This window comes from Hippichthys cyanospilos, chromosome 1 (assembly GCF_059441005.1).
Source record: "Hippichthys cyanospilos isolate Australia breed blue-spotted pipefish chromosome 1, RoL_Hcya_1.0, whole genome shotgun sequence".
NCBI lineage: Eukaryota > Metazoa > Chordata > Actinopteri > Syngnathiformes > Syngnathidae > Hippichthys > Hippichthys cyanospilos.
Genome location: NC_142369.1, coordinates 23,822,790 through 23,841,607, shown reverse-complemented (window position 1 = coordinate 23,841,607; position 18,818 = coordinate 23,822,790). Strand labels below are relative to the sequence as shown.

The 18,818-nt window shown below is 39.6% G+C and overlaps 1 protein-coding gene and 1 long non-coding RNA gene across 3 annotated transcripts in view; one reads left to right on the top strand and one right to left on the bottom strand.

The window, feature by feature from the left end:
• Positions 1-18,818, bottom strand: part of nipbla (NIPBL cohesin loading factor a) — a 48,968-nt gene that overhangs the window by 8,321 nt on the left and 21,829 nt on the right. Inside the window, exons 9-34 of one of the 2 annotated variants that reach the window (XM_088415729.1) lie at positions 17,178-17,268; positions 16,852-17,073; positions 16,529-16,780; positions 14,951-15,681; positions 13,760-13,973; positions 13,508-13,678; positions 10,479-10,652; positions 10,254-10,415; positions 10,068-10,174; positions 9,903-9,989; positions 8,670-8,901; positions 8,399-8,550; positions 7,709-7,789; positions 7,525-7,625; positions 7,316-7,445; positions 7,159-7,241; positions 6,206-6,338; positions 4,755-4,898; positions 4,605-4,691; positions 3,439-3,659; positions 3,246-3,348; positions 2,488-2,586; positions 2,242-2,388; positions 1,291-1,425; positions 970-1,122; positions 785-893 (exon numbers count right to left, since the gene is read on the bottom strand). In XM_088415729.1, the coding sequence (XP_088271855.1) occupies positions 785-893; positions 970-1,122; positions 1,291-1,425; positions 2,242-2,388; positions 2,488-2,586; positions 3,246-3,348; positions 3,439-3,659; positions 4,605-4,691; positions 4,755-4,898; positions 6,206-6,338; positions 7,159-7,241; positions 7,316-7,445; positions 7,525-7,625; positions 7,709-7,789; positions 8,399-8,550; positions 8,670-8,901; positions 9,903-9,989; positions 10,068-10,174; positions 10,254-10,415; positions 10,479-10,652; positions 13,508-13,678; positions 13,760-13,973; positions 14,951-15,681; positions 16,529-16,780; positions 16,852-17,073; positions 17,178-17,268 (4,321 nt within the window). The remainder of the gene's footprint in view (positions 1-784; positions 894-969; positions 1,123-1,290; positions 1,426-2,241; positions 2,389-2,487; positions 2,587-3,245; positions 3,349-3,438; positions 3,660-4,604; positions 4,692-4,754; positions 4,899-6,205; positions 6,339-7,158; positions 7,242-7,315; positions 7,446-7,524; positions 7,626-7,708; positions 7,790-8,398; positions 8,551-8,669; positions 8,902-9,902; positions 9,990-10,067; positions 10,175-10,253; positions 10,416-10,478; positions 10,653-13,507; positions 13,679-13,759; positions 13,974-14,950; positions 15,682-16,528; positions 16,781-16,851; positions 17,074-17,177; positions 17,269-18,818) is intronic. The other variant, XM_088415737.1, reaches the window with a different exon arrangement.
• On the top strand, positions 1,780-17,254 carry LOC148429730 (uncharacterized). The gene is made up of 4 exons (XR_015865732.1): positions 1,780-1,960; positions 7,358-7,635; positions 16,963-17,083; positions 17,184-17,254. It is a non-coding gene; the product is annotated as an uncharacterized LOC148429730 (long non-coding RNA).

Genomic DNA, 18,818 nt, shown 5'->3' with positions numbered 1-18,818 from the left:
AACAGAAATATTGACTTTCATTCAGTGCAACGAAAGCGGCATTCCAAAGTTTGAATGCCGTAAAACTTGTAATGGTTGGAATTTGACCTACATTTCAGGTGGGACTTAAAAATCAGTGTTTTTAGTCTTTGTGTTTCTGGCTGAAATGCTTGCATTGACCTTTTAATTCTCTTTAAATCTTATAGTTTCAGTCAACACAAACTCGGAGAAGGTTTTCAACTCATTTCAGTCATGGAAAGCTCAAAAACGTTTTAGTTTTGCTCAAGGGTCACCAACCTGTGTTATTGTGGACTGAAACTAATGGCATATACACACTCTCTCTCGATGTAGGTTTGCAAAGTATGGTCTCTCTGGGACACGGTAGTGCGTCCGCATGCTGCGCGTGCAGCATACTCGTGCTGCATGAGTGTGCTCATGCACCCTTCTGAATTTTAAACATTTTGCTTTCAAATTTGGGGGAAAAAACTTAAGTTGCTAAAATAAAGTATATAAAGTGTGTATAATGCTGGAAGTTAAACCCAGATTTAACTAAGTGAACGTTGTTTTGACCAGGCATGGGACCAGATCAGATTCTGACGGTATCATAACCTTGAGCAAACATATCATGGTATCGCAGTACCACAGAAGTGAAATTATATTGTTATATTTTAAAATCTTTTTTGGGTAAATTGGTAAATTGCTGTAGTATAGTGAGGTCAGCTTTGCAAATAAGAATCCATTCTTAATTGCTTTACATGGGTATTTTAACAATGAATACAAAAATCAATTTAAGTAGCTTACTTACCTGCGAGAGACTCTTCATATTTTAAAATGTGCTCCACCAGATTGTCCACCAGCTGAACGCATGCCTTTTTAGCAGGTTTATATGCAGCATCCTCCTCGGATTTAAGAAGCTAACAATCAAAGGGAAAGGATGAGGCTGTGAATAATAACAAGAACGATTTCGCAATATGCCAGGGTCTAACTTACGTTGGAAAGAAGCTGTTCAAACCAGTCATAGCCAGTGTCTCGACAGGCCGCGACCACATCAGTGATGTTGAGAATCTTTCTGGTCATGGTCTCCTTGTCATGGGTCGGCGTCGGTGTGAACCATAACTTCTGGAATGTCTCATTCACCAATTTCTATGAAAAAAAAGAGATTTATGTGTATATATATATATATATATATATATATATATATATATATATATATATATATATATATATATATATATATATATATATATATATATATATGTGTATATATTTTCAAATACATGTTCACAACTCAAAATAATCAAGTGAGCATACCTTGATTCCTTCCTCATCATTGACCCTGCGGATCATTCTTACACACATTTCTGTGATTTTACTGAAGGTGGGCTGCTCCAAACAGATGTCTCTCAGGATCTTAATCACCCGCTTCCTTACACTGATACCCGTGTCCTGTGGGCCACACACTGTATTAGACAACACTCCCTGAAGCATTTTGGTAAACAGGAGTATAGATGCTGTGATAGTGTTGTGTTGTATATTTTTCAACACTAGGTGGCAGCAAAGGACGGCAGTAGAGAGTGAACTCCATATGAACCCGATTGATTTCCATGACAACAGGCAAAACAATATCAATGTAACTCTTCGAGATTCTGCAAAGACTGTGAGGGAATGCGTTTGAAACAAAGTAAATCCGTTCTGCAACGATAATGATTGTGTTAGTTTGGGTTATGTGCCCAACAATCATGTTGCATTTCAAAAAGGGCATGTGTTGGTGGAATGACATTACAACAGACACAAGCTAATTAAGTAAAGGAGGTGCTTGCTTTATGATGGTTCTGACAAGGTTACATATTGTGCACGGCTTACTGTATACTGTCATGTGGCACAAGAAGTCTGGCTTAGTTACCGCTATTCTCACAGTTTTTCTTTGTTTTATTATTAAGATCTACAACAGGGAAGAGGTGATCCCCAATTACAAGTCCAGGTGTGTATGGAATTAAAATCAAAAGATATATATATATATATATATATATATATATATATATATATATATATATATATATATATATATATATATACACACACACACACACACACACACACACACACACATACATACATATACACACATCCATCCATGTTATTTTATAACGTTTATTTTCATTGTAACTTTTTTTTAAACCTCATTTCTGCATCAAATGAATGAAAAGTAATTAAAAATGTGACCCATAAACCTCTGGTTTACAAAGAGTGAGTAACACTTACCAGAATTCTCTCGATGAGCATATCATAGTACTGCTCAGTGAGCTGCGGTCTGCTCAGGACAAACTTGCCCAGCAGCTCTACAGCTGCCTCTCTCACACTCGTGGAATTGTCCATTAAGCGGCCGTGGACTCCGCGCTGCATGTCAGACTGCACAAGCAGAGAAAGTTGTCAGTTTACAACATGACAAGAAAAGGAAAATGCAAAAGGGACGTAGTCTTCAACAGGACAGTGGACAGGGACAAATACCCTTGCCAAGATGCTAGGGTCAACAGCCACCACCTCAGACAGACACTTCATGGCTTTAGTCCTCACAGCTATAGCACTTTCTCCGAGGACTCGCAATATCTAAAAGAAAAAAAAAAAAACAAAGACAAAAAATACAGTAATTTGAATTCAATGGCCATAATGTATCCCATTGAGTATGATTCATTAATATACAACTAAACCATTAAAGTGAAGATTTGATGTCAGCAAATCTCATGACACTACAGCTGAGTAAGCATCTATTTGTTAAGCATAACAGATGGAAAAGAGGCAATGTTATGATGAACTATAGTTGAAAATTAATAATTATAGTAATTCCTATTAAAATGCCTATAGATGACAGAATCACAACAAACAGCTTAGTATTGCCTCTCTATTAAATGTCAAGGGTCTCCACAGGCTTAAGTGTTTTATTTTAAACTATTCAAATGGCTAACATTTTTGTGTACGGCGGTTATGAATTTAGAGTAAAAGCGTAACTTGAAAGTGTCTAATAGTCAATGAAGTTATTGATGGCAGTATTTTTAAGGTCCACCCAGTAGATAATGTTACCTGTATAGGGACCATATTGTTCCAAATACAAAAAAGGATGACTATGAATGTTAAGCATTGCCCAGGTTCCTCCAAAGAAATATAACTGAAAACTTTATTCAAGATGGACTATTTTCACAACATATAAAGGATATCAATGATACATACATACGATGAAAATAGACAAGGTTGGGGTGTTTGAGGATTACCTGTGTTAAATAAATATCAAAGCTTTGTGCAAACGGCCTCATGGAGGCCAAATAACGCACAATCAGACAGGAGTCCTCGTAGTCCACAGTGTCGGAGTTCATCCTTAGAGAGAAGAGCATAAGATGTTATGGGACTAACATGCAGAAAAAAAACACTACCACATCACACAAGACCCGTGAGATGCAGGCTTACTTAAGTGTGGCGAAATGAGCTGGCATGGTCTTGATGATGTTGCGCAGGAACTTCTTGCGCTTCTCCGCGCGCTGCATGATCTCCCCCGTGGCTTCCATCTCCTTGGCGTGTTGTGGCCCATCTGAGGAGTCGTCCTCCTTTGAGTTCTGATTACGCATTGACTTCTCTGCCTCCGTTGTGGCGTCACGGAACCACTGGGCAATGTAGAATTTCCTTGCGAACTACAAAGAAAAATCTTCCTCAGTTTCTTTTCTTGTTTAGCTACTACCGTTCACACCTGAAAAGTATTCACAGCAGTTTACTTTCTTTTTATTTCGTTACGTTATAGCTCAACCCCCCAATCTTTATAATTCTACACGCTACACCCCATAGCGACAATGTTGTAGCACTTTTTTTTTTTTTTTTTTTTTTTAAATTCTTGCTAGTATAGTAAAAATGAAAAAATGAAGGAAAAAAAAAACATGTACACAAGCATTCATAGCCTTTGCACAATGCTTGCACCTTTGGAACTTTGGGGCGTTGTTCTGTTGGAAGCTAAATCTTCACCCAGTCTGAGCTCCTGAACACTGTATACATTACTCACCACTACTTTGCAGAGCTGTGCTCATAAGTTTACATATGCATGTACATATGTGCTGCATGTGACTTTTTACTTTGTTTGTTCAGCACATTACCAAAATAAATGAATTCATTTTAAGAAAAACTGCATGTCATTAAGGGGTATTCTGTATAAGGGAAGAGTCGATTATTTTGAATATTCGAATATTTATTTTGTAGAGGCTGTGTTGTAAAATGTGGAAAAAGTGAAGAAATTTGAGTACACTATGGATTCACTGTAAATCAAGGAAAACATTCAAGATTCCCATAAATAGTGGCATTAGGGATTTATTTACCTAACTGCAATTGAGGAGAGGGAGGCATATATTAGGGGATTTCTTTTTTAAAATTCCCCATAGTAAACATCGTCATTCATTTGCTTCTAAAGAAAAACTAGCCATCTTGAAAAAACAGATACAAAAATATTCCAATTCCAATATAATTTTTGTTCCCACTTTAAACAAAACAACATTTTAAAACTTGCATTGAATCACTTTTTCGCCAGCAAAAGGCTAAATCCAATTCCAAAACTGTCTGACTTGTCATTTTTGGAACTAATTAAAACTCACCACTAGAGAGGCATCTGTATCAGCATTCTCTTCCAAATAGTCCAGTAGAGCCTTTTGCAGTTCCTGGGTTTCATCACCACCCTGAGACTGCAGAGAGTTCACAGGGATAAATATTGATCTTTCAGCAGAATTACAGATTTGAATTCAAACCTGTTGTAGAATCCGATCAATCGACCGCTGGTCCATCTTGCTGGTGACTGCGTCCTTTCTCAAGCGGGCTGCCACAGTGCCAAGGTAGTCTAGAGACGCCACTCGGAGTGCCATCTCTGTCTGCTTGTTGCTGAACTGGTGCACCTGGTGAAATTAAAACACACCGTTTGTTAACTATCAATGCTGTGCACCATAGACAAACAAAATAATGCCACAAAAAAGATGAATCCTTTAAAAAAATCCCAGAAGTCTCTTAAATTCTTCAGTGTAAACACTCTATGCATCAAAAATTAAAACACACTCAAGTAAGTCTCACTGACAAGGGAAATAGAGTGGGTGTTGAGCTAACCTTTCTTAAATTTGTGCAAAAAAGAATCATACTTTTCAGCAATCATAGAACTAATTTGGAATTAGAGATACATCTTGAGGGAGGTGGGTATTCAAAGAGTAAATTAGATAAAAAAAAATAGGGATGATAGACAACAGGGTCAACTGGAAATCACATATTAAACATGTACAAAAAAAATCCTCAAGCTGAATTACAGTATTAAATATAGCTAAACAGGCACAGCATCATAAATCACTCTGCAGCCTACATAATACACAAACTCTTCGATACCTCATTTACTGTATAGAAATCTGGGGCAATAATTACACTATACCAGAAATACAGATCTTTCATGGGGAAGGATACAGGGGTCACACAAATTTATTATTCTTCCGGTCAGAACTCATTTAAGATATAGCATAAATACTTTTCAAAGCAAATGATAATCTGTTGCCAATTAATATTAAGAATCTTTTCACTGGAAGGGAAAGGGGTTGTAACTTTAGGAGAAAATTACATTTTAGGATAATGAAGTCAGGCACAACAAAAAAATATGTTCTGTATTTTGATCTAAGCTGTAAAAGAGTTTGGAGGGGACGCTCAGGGAATGATCAAACATCAACCAGTTTTAAAAAAGATATAAAGAAATTATTTATACAATGTACAGAAATGAGGGTGTTTGAATATAGGGCGCTTGGCCTCTATTTATTTATTTATTTATTTATGTTTTTGTTGGTTCTGATTGTCATTGCTTTGTTTGTTGTTTTTTAATTGTTTATTCTTAATATTGAGATATGTTTGTGTTGTATCCGAGGTCTGCGTGTATGTTAAATGTTTCTGCTGAGCATGTATTAACATTTTGGAGGTATATGTCGAGTGTTCAGTAAAAAATAAGATGATGATTTTAATAACACCTAAAAAAAGTCACTACACTTGTCAATTAATGCACTTATATGTGCATGAGGCATATGCAGGTGACATGTGTATGGTCTATAAGAACACTTTGATAAGCCAAACACATAATTCTAAAGTATTACCAATGAATAAAATACAACCACTGCACAGAAGTGCAGTGACATAAGGGGCAAAAACATTTAACCACAATAAGCTCCATCACACTAACCAGAAGCCTGCCAAGCAGACTGAGGAGCAGCTCAGCGGCAGGCCATTCCGGTTTATTAACTGTTGAGAGCAGGTCCTGGACAAAGTTCTCAAACAGAGGCCTGTAATCTTCCTCTCCTTGCTTACTGCCACATCTGAAGGAAAATTCAGGAAAAACACTGTGAGGCCACAATAGGAAAGTGAAAGAGCAAAGTCAATCCTACATATACAGTAATCACTAGACATACATTTCGTTGTCACTGCAGAAAAAGGGATGTACATTTGTAGCACATAAGCAAGAATGCACATAATTGGTATGCAAGTACCCATGCGGGACAGAAATCACTGATTCCCTTAACGTATTTGCGTATCCTACCTAACTGTCACCCATGACAATAACCAAGCCTAAAGCTGAACTATTTTTTTCACTGAAAAGTGGCACCAAGAGCACATGTATGTTGTGCAACTTATGGCTCACAAAAAAGCTAATCGAGAAGTAATAGCCTTCCATAAAGCTAAGCACACGCGTCCCATGCCTTGCTATACTGAGGACATTTGTTTGTTTACTGAAGCGGCTTGGACTGGCTTTCTGGGTTGCATATCATGCTTGTGAAGGTGTAAAGAAGATCGTTTATGTTGTCTCTTCACAACTGATGAAGAATTTTTCTCTGACTTTCTTGGACTAAGTATACTGGGTACTGAATGAACCGTAAACTATAACTGATGGAGTTCTGAAACTTTTCAAGGGCGCAGACCGGTTTTATGCACACACAGACGGTGCAATGCTAATTTGGGTGGGATACTGAGAAGGAAATTGAGAAAGACTGTTTTTAATCAAAGGGTGTGTACCAAATACTACGTCTTAGTATTGTCTATGCTACCGAGACCTACTTTTTCTTCAAAGAAAAAAAAAAAAAACCTTTTGGTGGCCGTAAAACTTTTTCCAACTAAAAATATGAATAAAGAGGTGCTCACTTTTTGAGGAATACTGAGAGAAAGTTCTGCGCTGTTCGCATTGCCGTCTCATATGAGTTGGTGATCAACACATCTTGGTCAACCTACAAATACAACATTTTTAAAAGACACGTATTTACTAAGTTAAACCCTTAAAATGGTGTTTAATTCCTCGCACCTTGCTATCATGCTCCTCTAAATTGTCTTTTTCATTGGGTAGGTGGACCACGCACTGGATGAGCTGCAACACCAAGGCAGTCACCATTTGGATGTACATGGGTTCTCCATCCTGATCCGAGCTGTTCAACCTTGAAAAAACATGGTCTAGGATGAGCGGCACAGCCTCACATTACTGGGATGGCTTGCTTTTATTTTATCTTATCATACCGAAAGTTCCTGAGGGAGCGCTTGCTAGTGGGTAGACGGGCCAGTGACGTGAAGATCTCCTCCAGAATGAGCTGCCGATGCTTCTCGTACCGAGAGAACACCTTTAAAAAGGTAAGGACATTTTAAAATTTGAAGTCTGAATACGTTTTCAGTAGTGAATTGTGGGTGTTTCAAAAACACTTACCGCTGTAACCAGTTTAATAGCACACAGCTGCAGCTCACTGACATTTTCCACAAAGAATGGAGTGATCCCCATTGAAGAAACCTGGATGTGTTTGTGTGCATGTGTGTGAAGGGGTAAAGATGTGTGTAAAAAAAAAAAAAGCAGAAAAATTTAGTCTTAATAGAGAAGAAATCCAACATCAAGCACAAAAAAGTGAAACTTGCGAATGTTAATCTGCTCCATCACATAATCTCTGGTTGTCAATTAAGCAGGAGAGATATGGCAACATGTTGGGAGTCTGAGAAGTTTAGGACAAGTGTTGGGCAAGTTACATTGAAAACATAATATATTTCTTGTTACTACATACTTGCATTTGAAAATTACTATTTTTCTACAAATTTTAAATCTGTTTGGAGTAATCAATCTCTTTTCAGTAATTTTAAGTCTTTTTTTTAATTCTGCAATTACTAGTTTATTTTAATTAATTTGACATTTTAAAAGGAAAATGCAAATTTAGCAACCGTATCTGAAAAAAAGTCGTTAGGTTTGATTTTTCTGATGGTGATCATTAGAACTGTGGAATAAATTACTCCAAATACAATTGCCCTCATTGGGAAAGTTGACTTTAGTGCCCCTTAAATGCTTTGCATTTAACTCTTGAGGTACCACTGTCTGTACCTTGACAAGAAAGTGGATTTCATATCTGTTTACCTGGAGGATGGTGGTGTCGGTGAGCAACTGGATTTCGAGGAGCTCAGAAATGTTGCTTACGACGTCGCAAACTTTGTTATACAGCATGATGATAACGCGTTGCTTGTGTGTGGAGCATTTGGCACGTTTCGCCTTGGAGCTTAACAAGGCACCTGCATGAATGAGAAGATCATTAGATTAACGATCGATAGATACCCAGATTACGAGCTAGACAGCTGATGAATTATTAAAATTAAATAGCATCATTATCAAATGACTGCCCAATCCTCACCCCCGTGTGGGTCCACCCTGTAGACTGGGTCGTACTGCGGATAGAGCGTGTTCTGCAGATGAAACTTGGTGTACTGCAGCACCCGCTCGATGACGTCCTCGATGTAGACAGCCTTTGGCATGTGCGCTGATGTCATGATATTCAGGGCCGTGAGGCAGGCATCGGCCGACTTGGTTACACGCTCCATGATGAGGTCCCTCCACAGCCTTTCCTCATCTTCTGCGTCATGGTCCTGGCCATGAGGAAAGAAGATCAATTCCTTTTCTTTCAAAAGCATAAATCAAAGGCATATACACTGTAGGCTCTCATATTTACTGAGCTGCAGAGTATTCAGTGTTTGTTTACTTGAAGCTGACGTCTAATTGAAAGAAAGTTAAAATATCAAAAATTCAATGTAAAAGGAAGCAGAGCTGCTTAGATTAAAGACAAGCCAGGTCATGGCTATTTGGGTTTGGATTTGTTGCACAGTTTAAGTTCATCCAAATGTGCATTTTAGCATGAGTATTAGAGGTTTTGTCTTGATTAGTTAATAACTGACACATTGGAAATACACACAGTACACTGGCTCACACACAGAAGTGGAATTGGTCAACTTGGTGCTAAAACGTTGTTTCTCTATGAAAGAAAATACAATCAATACTGTCTCTATTGCGGGCTCGCTTGCTCTGCAGCTACCACAATGTTTTACAGTGGGAGGCCCAATTAGAAGCCAACCCTAGTTCTGCTCCGAGTTGCCATGCTAATGACATAAAGACATACTGCGCACCGGCAGCGGAGGGGGTGAGGTGGGCAGTGGCTCAATTGTATCTGACGTGACCACTCCCTCAAAACAAGTTACATAATTGAAGGGCTCAAAAAAAAGATTTTGTGTGTGTGTGTGTGGTGGTGGTGGTGGTGAGGGGGGGGGGGGGGGGGGGGGGGTTGCTGATGGACTGCCGATTACAATTTTCAGTGTGAAAAAAAAATGGTGGACTTACAATGACATAAGGGGAACAGGGCACTGAGACAGACAGACAGACAGACAGTCAGATAGACAGATAGATAGAAGTAGTAAGGCAACCACCCAATGAACCAAGCCCATGGTTAATGCTACGTTAAGTTGACTCAATAACAGTGAAAGGAGTCAATATCCATTGTCAGGACTTGTTTCAGATTCAGGGCAAGTGACAGGCCAACATGGGGCCCACTTTCAGGTGATACGGTACATAGGAAGTCTAAGAAGTGGGGCCTCACGTGGTTGATCAGAGTGGAGAGCTTGGCTCCATCTTGGATATTCTTTTCGAGTATGTTGAGCAGTTTCACCAACTTGTCTGATGGGATCTATATGAAGGAAAAAAAAATCATTAAGGGTGTAATAATGCAATTCAGTCACAAAAGTAGCTAAAACTAAATGGCTACCCTGCTGGTGATGCCCATGGCTTTGATTTTGGCAGATTCACTGCCCAGCTCGTTTAATTGGTGCCTCCCGAGTAGCAATTCCTGAGGTATTTCATCATCATCTGCTGCTGGACACATCCCACTTAGTGAGCGCAAATGAAAGAAGTTCCAAGCTGTATTGACATTGGAAACTCTAGAGTACTTTACCCATGGTGGTGAAATCAACATCCTCCAGATTCTCCAAGATGTTGTCAATGCTGGTCAAAAACCTCTTGAATGTGGATGAGTCCATCAGCTCCTCTTGCGTGAGCTTAGGTTCATACGCTTTCCTCTTCTTTTGCTTCTCTTTCATCTTCAATTTTCTTGCAACTGAGCAAGCAGAGTCGTTATTTGATGTAAAAAGGAGTGATAAAGCAGACTGAGCCAACTAACCATCGCTGATGCTCGGAGGTGGCGATTCGTCTTCAGAAGAGTCCCGGTAACGACTGCCTGAGCCTCGTCGGCCTTCTTTGCCACCACTTCTACGATGTTCTCCTGAGGCCCGTCGCTCTCTTTCCTCAAAGTCCCATGTCCTGTCTTTGTCCCGACGCTGACGCTTTCTTGCGGCTGTGGATATTCAAGAACACGTACAGTACCTTAGACACATGGATAGGTTCCGCAACTTAAGCTCATGGGTGGGATGTATTATAAGAGAGTCTTATATTTGCTTATAATTGTAAACTCCACAATGAAGTGACATCATCTTTTATTTACTTCAGATGGGAATGTTTCCATCTGCACTCATCAGTGCTGTCATTTGGGGTAGCAAAGTTACTTAACTAATTCACTACCAGCCGTTTTCACTGGAGCAAACCACAAGCAAGGCCCACAGAATATTGTTTTCAATTGCTATATAAACATTGCACCCACCAAAAGAAACCTTAAGACTACTTTCTTTCAGCAAAAAATAAGTAAGTTTTATCGTTTTACATTCTTTAGCAACCAGCATTAGAATACAACAAAGTTCTGTTAAAATTTGCATTTCTGTTGAAAAAACAGGAAAAAAGCCTTTTTAAAAGCAAACATTTTAAGCATAACTTTGAATATATGTACTATTTTTTGCTTCTGTGACATCTCAAACATCTAACATGATTTATTTCTACAAAATAACAAACAACAGTACAAAAGGGCTTATGACAGCAAAAATAGTTTATTTGTACATCACAAAAAACTTGAACCAAACTACAGCAACAGCTTTCTCCACATCTGAGTCTTCCTCCTTCACCAGATGAGCCTGTAATTTATAGAAATATGTGTGTTTACCACAGTTATAGTTGTGTGGACTTTCCCCATCATACACATATCAAATTATCATCTTCATTGTAGATGCAAGCTAGCACTTACCACTTTGTTCTAGGGGGTCAGGGGGACAATTCTCGACTGCTGCTTGTTCCGTTTTCCAATAATCCGACAAATCAGGATCAGGATCAGTCTCACCTTGTCATCCTCTTCATTGTCATCAGCATCTTTCTCTTAAGAGAGATGTGAGCTCTGTGCTATGCGGAGCGATCCGGCACAACGGGGAGCAAACATGAGTCAGTCGCCATCGAGGAGGCTATTGTTGCCCGAGTGGCTATTGCTGTATGCTTTTTTTTGCTTGTCTCATCATCCTTTATTCTTGTGTGTCATTTGTAGTTTTATTTCCATTTTCCTTATTTTTTTCCTATTTTCTCCTCACATTTTTTCATAAATTGCTATTCATTCCTTCTTTCTGCTAATTTGTTCTCTGTACTTCCTGTCATCCCTGCTGATTTCTGATAAAATGCCTTTCTGTCACCCAGTGGCCATTTTTATTGTATTTAATAGTTTTTGAGCTTTGGAGGGGGAGTTGTGTCAGAATCCAGAAATGCCTTCAGTACAAGTTTGGGAACGAGTGGCAATTTTTTAAAACTCTTTATTACACAAGTTTGGTTGTGAATTGGTTAATTTATCTCAAAAGGTTACTAATATCTGTGTGTAGACAACAGGCAACAATTACCAACTGCTGTATTTTACACTAAAAAAGGAGGCATCTTTTTGACGATAGTTTATTTTAAAAGGGACATATAGAAATTCTACTACTATCTTTGGCCAAATAGTTGCGTTTTTTGAGTGTTTTTAAGAATTTCCATATTTCTCAGAGTTCAAGTCAACCTTGCTTACAAGTCAATCCCCCCCTTTATTAACTTCAATGGTGAAATTTACTTTGGAAATTATTTGCTGACCATCTTACTTGGGATATTTTTCCAAGCTTTCTTTACCCAAGTGACGACTGTTGTGAGCAGAGCGTGGAGGGTTGCCCTTTGCTGTTTCTCCCCCCAAGTGCCGACATCATGCCGGCTTTAAGCACACATCCACCGGCTTAAGGAGACAAGTCAAGCCGTATTTTCCTTTTCATAATGTGTCAAAGTCCATCGGAAAAAAATGAGCGACGCAGCCTTTTTGTCGACAACAAAGAGGCAACGAAACGATGCTTGACGAAAGTGCATTTTTGCAATGTTTTGTGCAAACATTCTAAAATGGATGCATACCTATTGTATTAGAGCTACCTGTATATATAATCATTTTAAGCCTTGTAAATGGATGATATTACTTATTTCGCATTTGAATCAATGTTATTCAAACACAGATAAGTAAAAAAAAATGGCTCTGTTTTGAGTTATGCAGTTATGAGTCGACCCCTCTAATATGTGTTTAGAAAATGAACAGAAAAACCTTGACTTGTACTCGGAGAAATACGGTATGTTAAATAACTAAGTAAAGCTTTTGTGAGCAGTCAATTTCCCAAAACATGTCTGTGGGCAAGCTTTTTGATATTGACATTGTGATATAAGAATTTTGCTAATTTGCCTCACACTGCCCACGCCCTCACTGAATATTTCCACATCCCATATATGACTTGGTAGCTAAGACTATGTTCAAACAAAGGTAAGAGCTGTCAATATGGAAAGACAAAAAGCAAAGACAAAACGGACTGAACAAAAAGTGTGCACTTCCTGTTCGCAACATCACCAATGACAAGTTGAAACAGGGAGTAGAGAGGTAAATATTTCCATGCTCGCCGCATTGTCGAGTGACCATTTTGTCAATCAAAATTTCACTGGGTGAAGTAGCTGCCAAGTATAAGTGTCCGTATGCAAACTGCTTAGAGTAATCCTATGATCCTCCATGTGGCTAGCACAAAAGATGCATTGTTTATGTTTACCGGTGGCTGCATGCTAGCAAGCGCTAGCACTTTTTTCACAATCCAAGAATAAATGAATGTGTGAATATTCTATGTTTTACATAAAAAAATGAGAGCAACTATATTGTCTCTGAGACATGTAAAACAGTTGTGTGACACCCCCCCTCCCCAAATACACATTTGTGCACCACTACAAAAAATGTTTTGAAAAAAGGTTACTATGCTTTCAGTAGACAAGAACCCAAATAGTTTGACTCACATTCTCCGTTTGCATCGTCATCCGAGCTGACCTCAGCATATTTGGGTTTCTCGTTGATCGTACTCCGTTTCCTCTTGTTCATCTTGACTCGTTCGCAGAGGGGCATGGTCGACTCAATCTCCGCAAGTAACTCTGGAGGCAGTTCCTTCAAAACGGCCGGGTCCAGGCCGCCTGGAGAGAAGACAAGATCTCATTAGATGCAACAGAGGACCACATAAACCAAATTGACATAGTTGCCAACGCTTTTCTTACTTTTGCCGGTCTTTCCAGAGGAGAACCGGTTCTTTCCAGACTTGCTGTGACGAATGATTCTTTGGATCTGGTCGACCGAAAGCTTTTTCAAAACCACTACAGGCTTGGGCCTCTTCTCAAAGTCCTGCACCAGACCCAACCGCTCCAGTTTCACCTTTGGCTGTCCCCACAAGTGGCTTTCAGTTTGAACATCACAATGCATGTCACGCTTGATCTGCAAGAAGAGAAAGCAGTTAATCAATTAGTCTCAAAAACAAATGCTCAGTTTGGTGTTTGTTACTAAAAAAAAAATGTTTTTTAAATGAAATGGTCACGTGTCAGAGCTGGGCAATAAAAGATTTATATTGTTGATGCGATATAAAACCATCATTCATATAACGTAATCAGGTCACCTATATCACAAGATATTCCTTGCCAGTACTGAGTGAATCCTGTCACTTTTTTCATCCTCTTGGTCATACCTTTTACTGGACGAATGCTAGACAATAAATATACTTGAATGCTACTTGAAGCATCATGTTGAATTCATTTGATTTCTTTGTGCTTTACAGCAGTGCTCAAAAAGTTGTACTATCAGACATTATAATGGTAATTATTTGGTCAATGGATAGATTGAATATAAGTTTAAAGAAAAGTGCCAGAATGCAGCTATGGCGAGATAAAATCTTGTCCATATTGTGCAGCTCGGAATGCAGCTATGATGGACTAAAATCTTGTTCATATTGCGCAGCTCTAGTGTCAATGGTGCAAACTGGTGAACTAAGCAACTATGATGTTAGTTTGCAATGTGGTTACAGCTACAAATACTTAAAAGAATACTCCAATCCCACACTAATTTTATGACAAAAAGTAGACATTTGAAATAGTCAAGTTTTGGCCCATGGGCCATAGGTTCCTACCCGTACGTTGATAAGATCTGATAAATTACAGAGGAGTATTTTTTTAAGATTTGTGTCTTTTCGGTCACACCTATATGCGGGATGCTCAATTTCATAAACAACACAAAACATTTACTTTAAAATGGTCAAAGTGGATTAATGTGCTAAAAAAAACCCTCAAGACAAACCAAACAATTATACATGGGAATACTAATATGAAAACAAGAGAGAGCAGTGGCATGATACAGTGAGATTGCAGACAGTGACAACTGAATGATCGGTAGTTATTGCTGTTTGGGTCACACCAGATCACCTTAGGGATCTGGAAGTTCTTCAGTACGCCACTTTGTCCTCCCAGGAGGTGAGCGGGGAAAGAGTCTGGAAGCTTAGCACCGGAGGGTACGGCAACTGGCTTCAGAGAGTCTTGCCTATGGCAGCTACGCCCAGGCTCTCCGATGGATGACGCCCAAAAGCCGGACTTATCTCGGTCACTTCTTGAACGAGCATCGCCGGTTACACTCCGATGCCACTTATCTTTGTCAGAATCCCTGTCTCTATCCCGTCCGTGTTCCCCTCGGCCCGACGACTTGGGCATCTCCGCCCACCTGTCTGAAGACTTGTCATCCTGTCTGTGTTTAGACGACTCCCGACTGTCTCTTCTGCCATCATGTTTATCAACCCTGTTCTTGATAACCTCTGGTCGTCCGTCTGGTTTCAAACGCGAAGCAGTGTCAGAACCTTCTATGGCAGCTGGCCCGCTAGCCGGTTCTTCGGGCCAGCGTTGGGCTTCTAGGGCCGGGACAGGGGCAGCCAGACAGGGGTCAAGCTGGCAGTCAGCTCTCCCTGTCTGCAGGAGCTCAATGCTCACCATGAGGGGGGGACGACTGGCACCGTTCCCTGCTGCTGTGGCCTCTTGCGGAGTCAGTTTGCCAGAGTTGGCCCCTCCCGCAGGTCCGCTTCCTGGGGCCCCTGTGGGACCGCCAGGTCCCCCGGCACCTGGCTCCAATGGAAAAGAGTCTTGTCTCCTCTTCTTCAGCGGCTTATCTGTTTAAAAAGGAAAAAAAAACAAACAAACAAAAAAAATGAAATCCAATGACATAAAAATATGTACGGTGGGCCCCCATGTTACGAGATTGATCCGTTCCGCGGTTGGGGGCGTAAGGCGAATTGGCCGTATGACGGGCAATCCAAAACTATGTGAAATAGCTAATGCGTGTGGAACCCCAGGTAAAAACATCAAAATTGTACATACTAATTAAAAGTTGGTACCAAAATAGTATAGTAAGTGCTACGTATATATAATATACATGTATACAGTCAGAAAAATTCATAAATAAAAAAAATAGAAAGGATTTATTTACCTTTAAGTGGCGCTTGTTATGCCCATATTCCCTAATAAAGGTTATCTCCAGCATCGTTTCCATATAAATCATCTTCTTACTTCTCTCTTTAACATCACTAGGAATCTTGGGACCCATGGCTAACCCTTTCAACTTTGAATTAAGCAGTAAAATGCACTATAAATACGGTTTTGTAACCACTCACAAAGCTTTACCGTTCCGTCATTTTGAAACAAGTGAGGCTGACCAATAGTAGACCACCATCTCCGTGAGGAGACGCAGACAAATAGCAGACCAGAATTGTAGTGACGCATTGCAGGGACGGCAACTGAAAATAAGTGTAATTACCTAAAAACGCCTACAGATGGAGATGAAACAACACAAATACAACCAAGCCCCTAGGGTCATGACAGTTTTGGGCGCAAAACTAGGGAACATGTCATAACGAGGGGATGAAAAAACTCAGTATTCCACCTCGCAACATGAAAATAACGTAAATCAGGGACGTTGTAACACGGGGGTCCACTCTATATTCAAGAGCTCTTCTGTACCTTTATCCTGGACTTCCTTGGAACACTTCTCGCTTGCCGCCTCTCGCTCTATCCGCTCAATTTCAGCTAGGGCGTCGAGCTCTGCCTCATCATAAGGGGAACTAGCCGGCTGGAGACTAGCAGCACCCCCGGCCTGCTGAGGGATCTGATGGTGGCGGGCTACCAGGTTCTGCTGGAGAACAGGCACCTGCTGGAAGCCCAATTCTGCCTCCATATTGTCCGCATTGTGGTCCATGCTTGGCACAGTGTCACCTGAGGGACCAGGCATTAATTAAACTAATAATTTATTAAATATTGTTCTGCTTTAGTTTGAGTTTGCCTACTCGATGGATCAGACTCATTGGACTTGACCCGGGACAACTTCAGAGTGAGTTTGGTGGAGTCCTTGTTGGGTGAGCTGACAATGTCGTACATATCTTTCTCTTCTTTCACAGAGGGAATTTTCTTACGTTGCTGAAGTTGCTGTTTCTGGTCAAGTCCCACCTCTCTCGGCGACGGTGCATACGGAGGTGGTGATTGAAGAATCAGCGGGGGACGGGAACCCGCTGCGTGGAGGTAGAAGAAAAAAAAAGTCAACCCCACACCAACTGAATACACACTTGATTCTCACCAGAGAGCAATACATCTGTTACAGAAAACATTTCCTTACGTTTAGGTGTCCCTTCACTCGCTGCTGGGGAGCAACCAGACTGCGGCGACCTAAGAGGGAATGACTGATTTCTCAAGGTAGAGTCACCCTCCTGAATAAAACAGACATGACAGATTCAAAATAGATAGAAATAGTTATGTATCTGGAGTGTGTTACTACCCATCAAGTGGTAAATTAAACCAAGTCAATCTTTTTATAATCTACCTATTTCAAGCAAGCCCTTCTGACTCAATTGATTGAACATAAACCAAACATAGCTCAGATATCTGCCGATTTGAGGAAATTAGGGGAGCCCGGATTTCAAAGTAAACAAGCTGCCTTAAGTTGTTTTGCTGATAATTGTTGTTTTTGTTTTTTTAGTAGTAGCTTATCACTAAATAAACTAACCACAAAGTGGATTTGCACAACCCAAGAGTTCACCTCCGTAAAAGATACCTTGTACTCGCTTCAGTTAAAACAGAGTCCTAAAACTGCTCATCCCTCTAATAGTGACTCGGCAATGATTAGTCAAAAAGCAGATTATGTACTTTAAAGAAACAAAACGAAACATATTCCTTTTTGTAATCAAGGGGAAAACATGCTTGGTGTACCTACTTTGGTTTATAGGCTATTATTCATATAAAATGCATAGAATTGAAATTGCTGTTCCAATTTGAACACTCTTGGTAACCAAATCAGAAGCAGCAATGCCCACAGATAATATATTAGACGAAATCGTATAAAGCAAAAGTCACTTAACTTTTTGAAGCAGAGAGCTGCTTCATTTTACGCTAAGGGCTACCAGTTTGACAGACGCTGTTCAAATGGTATTTGAATAATGACGGTATTTGAATAATGATGGGTGGGCTGGGAAATTTTGCCTAATTCTCCTAATCAGAGAAAAAAAAAAATCGATTTTTTTCCCCTCACTTAGCATTTTAACATGCATAACTCACTTTAAGAAATAAAGTGCAAAGCATCTGCCTTAAATGACATACTTCTGTAAAAAACATAGCATAGTAAAACATTGTATGACATTGATAAAAGGCAAACTTAAAACTTTTTTTTCAATTTTGGATAAACTGCTGGCAATTTCATTGTACACCAGCTATACCATGACAAGAAACACATTCTATTTTATGCAAGACTTGAAAAGAATATTTTTCAATTTTTTGGGCAAGAAGGTTCAGCCTGTGTATTGCCTCTGGGCTTTAGTCATGCCCTGTTGCATGTAATAACTATGTTACATGTATTATGTAACAATTAAGCCCCAGTCTTTTCTGCTGTATATATGGTTGCTTGATTGCAAAGCTTGACATTTTACATAGCCGGGTGAGTGCCTCTGTTTTATTTGTGAAAATAAATTTGTTGTGCTGCTGCCTTTTGTTGCAACAGGTTTCAAACAAATGTTGCAGTGGTACTACGTCTTTTGCCACAAATTCAAAGAAATTCCAATCCACTGGTGATACAACTCCTGTCTTTTAGAAACAAATGTTTCACTTCCATTTGGCATGAGTGTAAAGGAAACATGAGAAATGCAGAAGCAGCGGAAGCTCATGAGGGTGAAATGTGGAGCAGCAAAGGGGAGGAAAACATCGATTTTATGATTTTAAAATCGTTTGTGACAAAAAATTGAAATAATTGGTGAAAAAAATTACCACA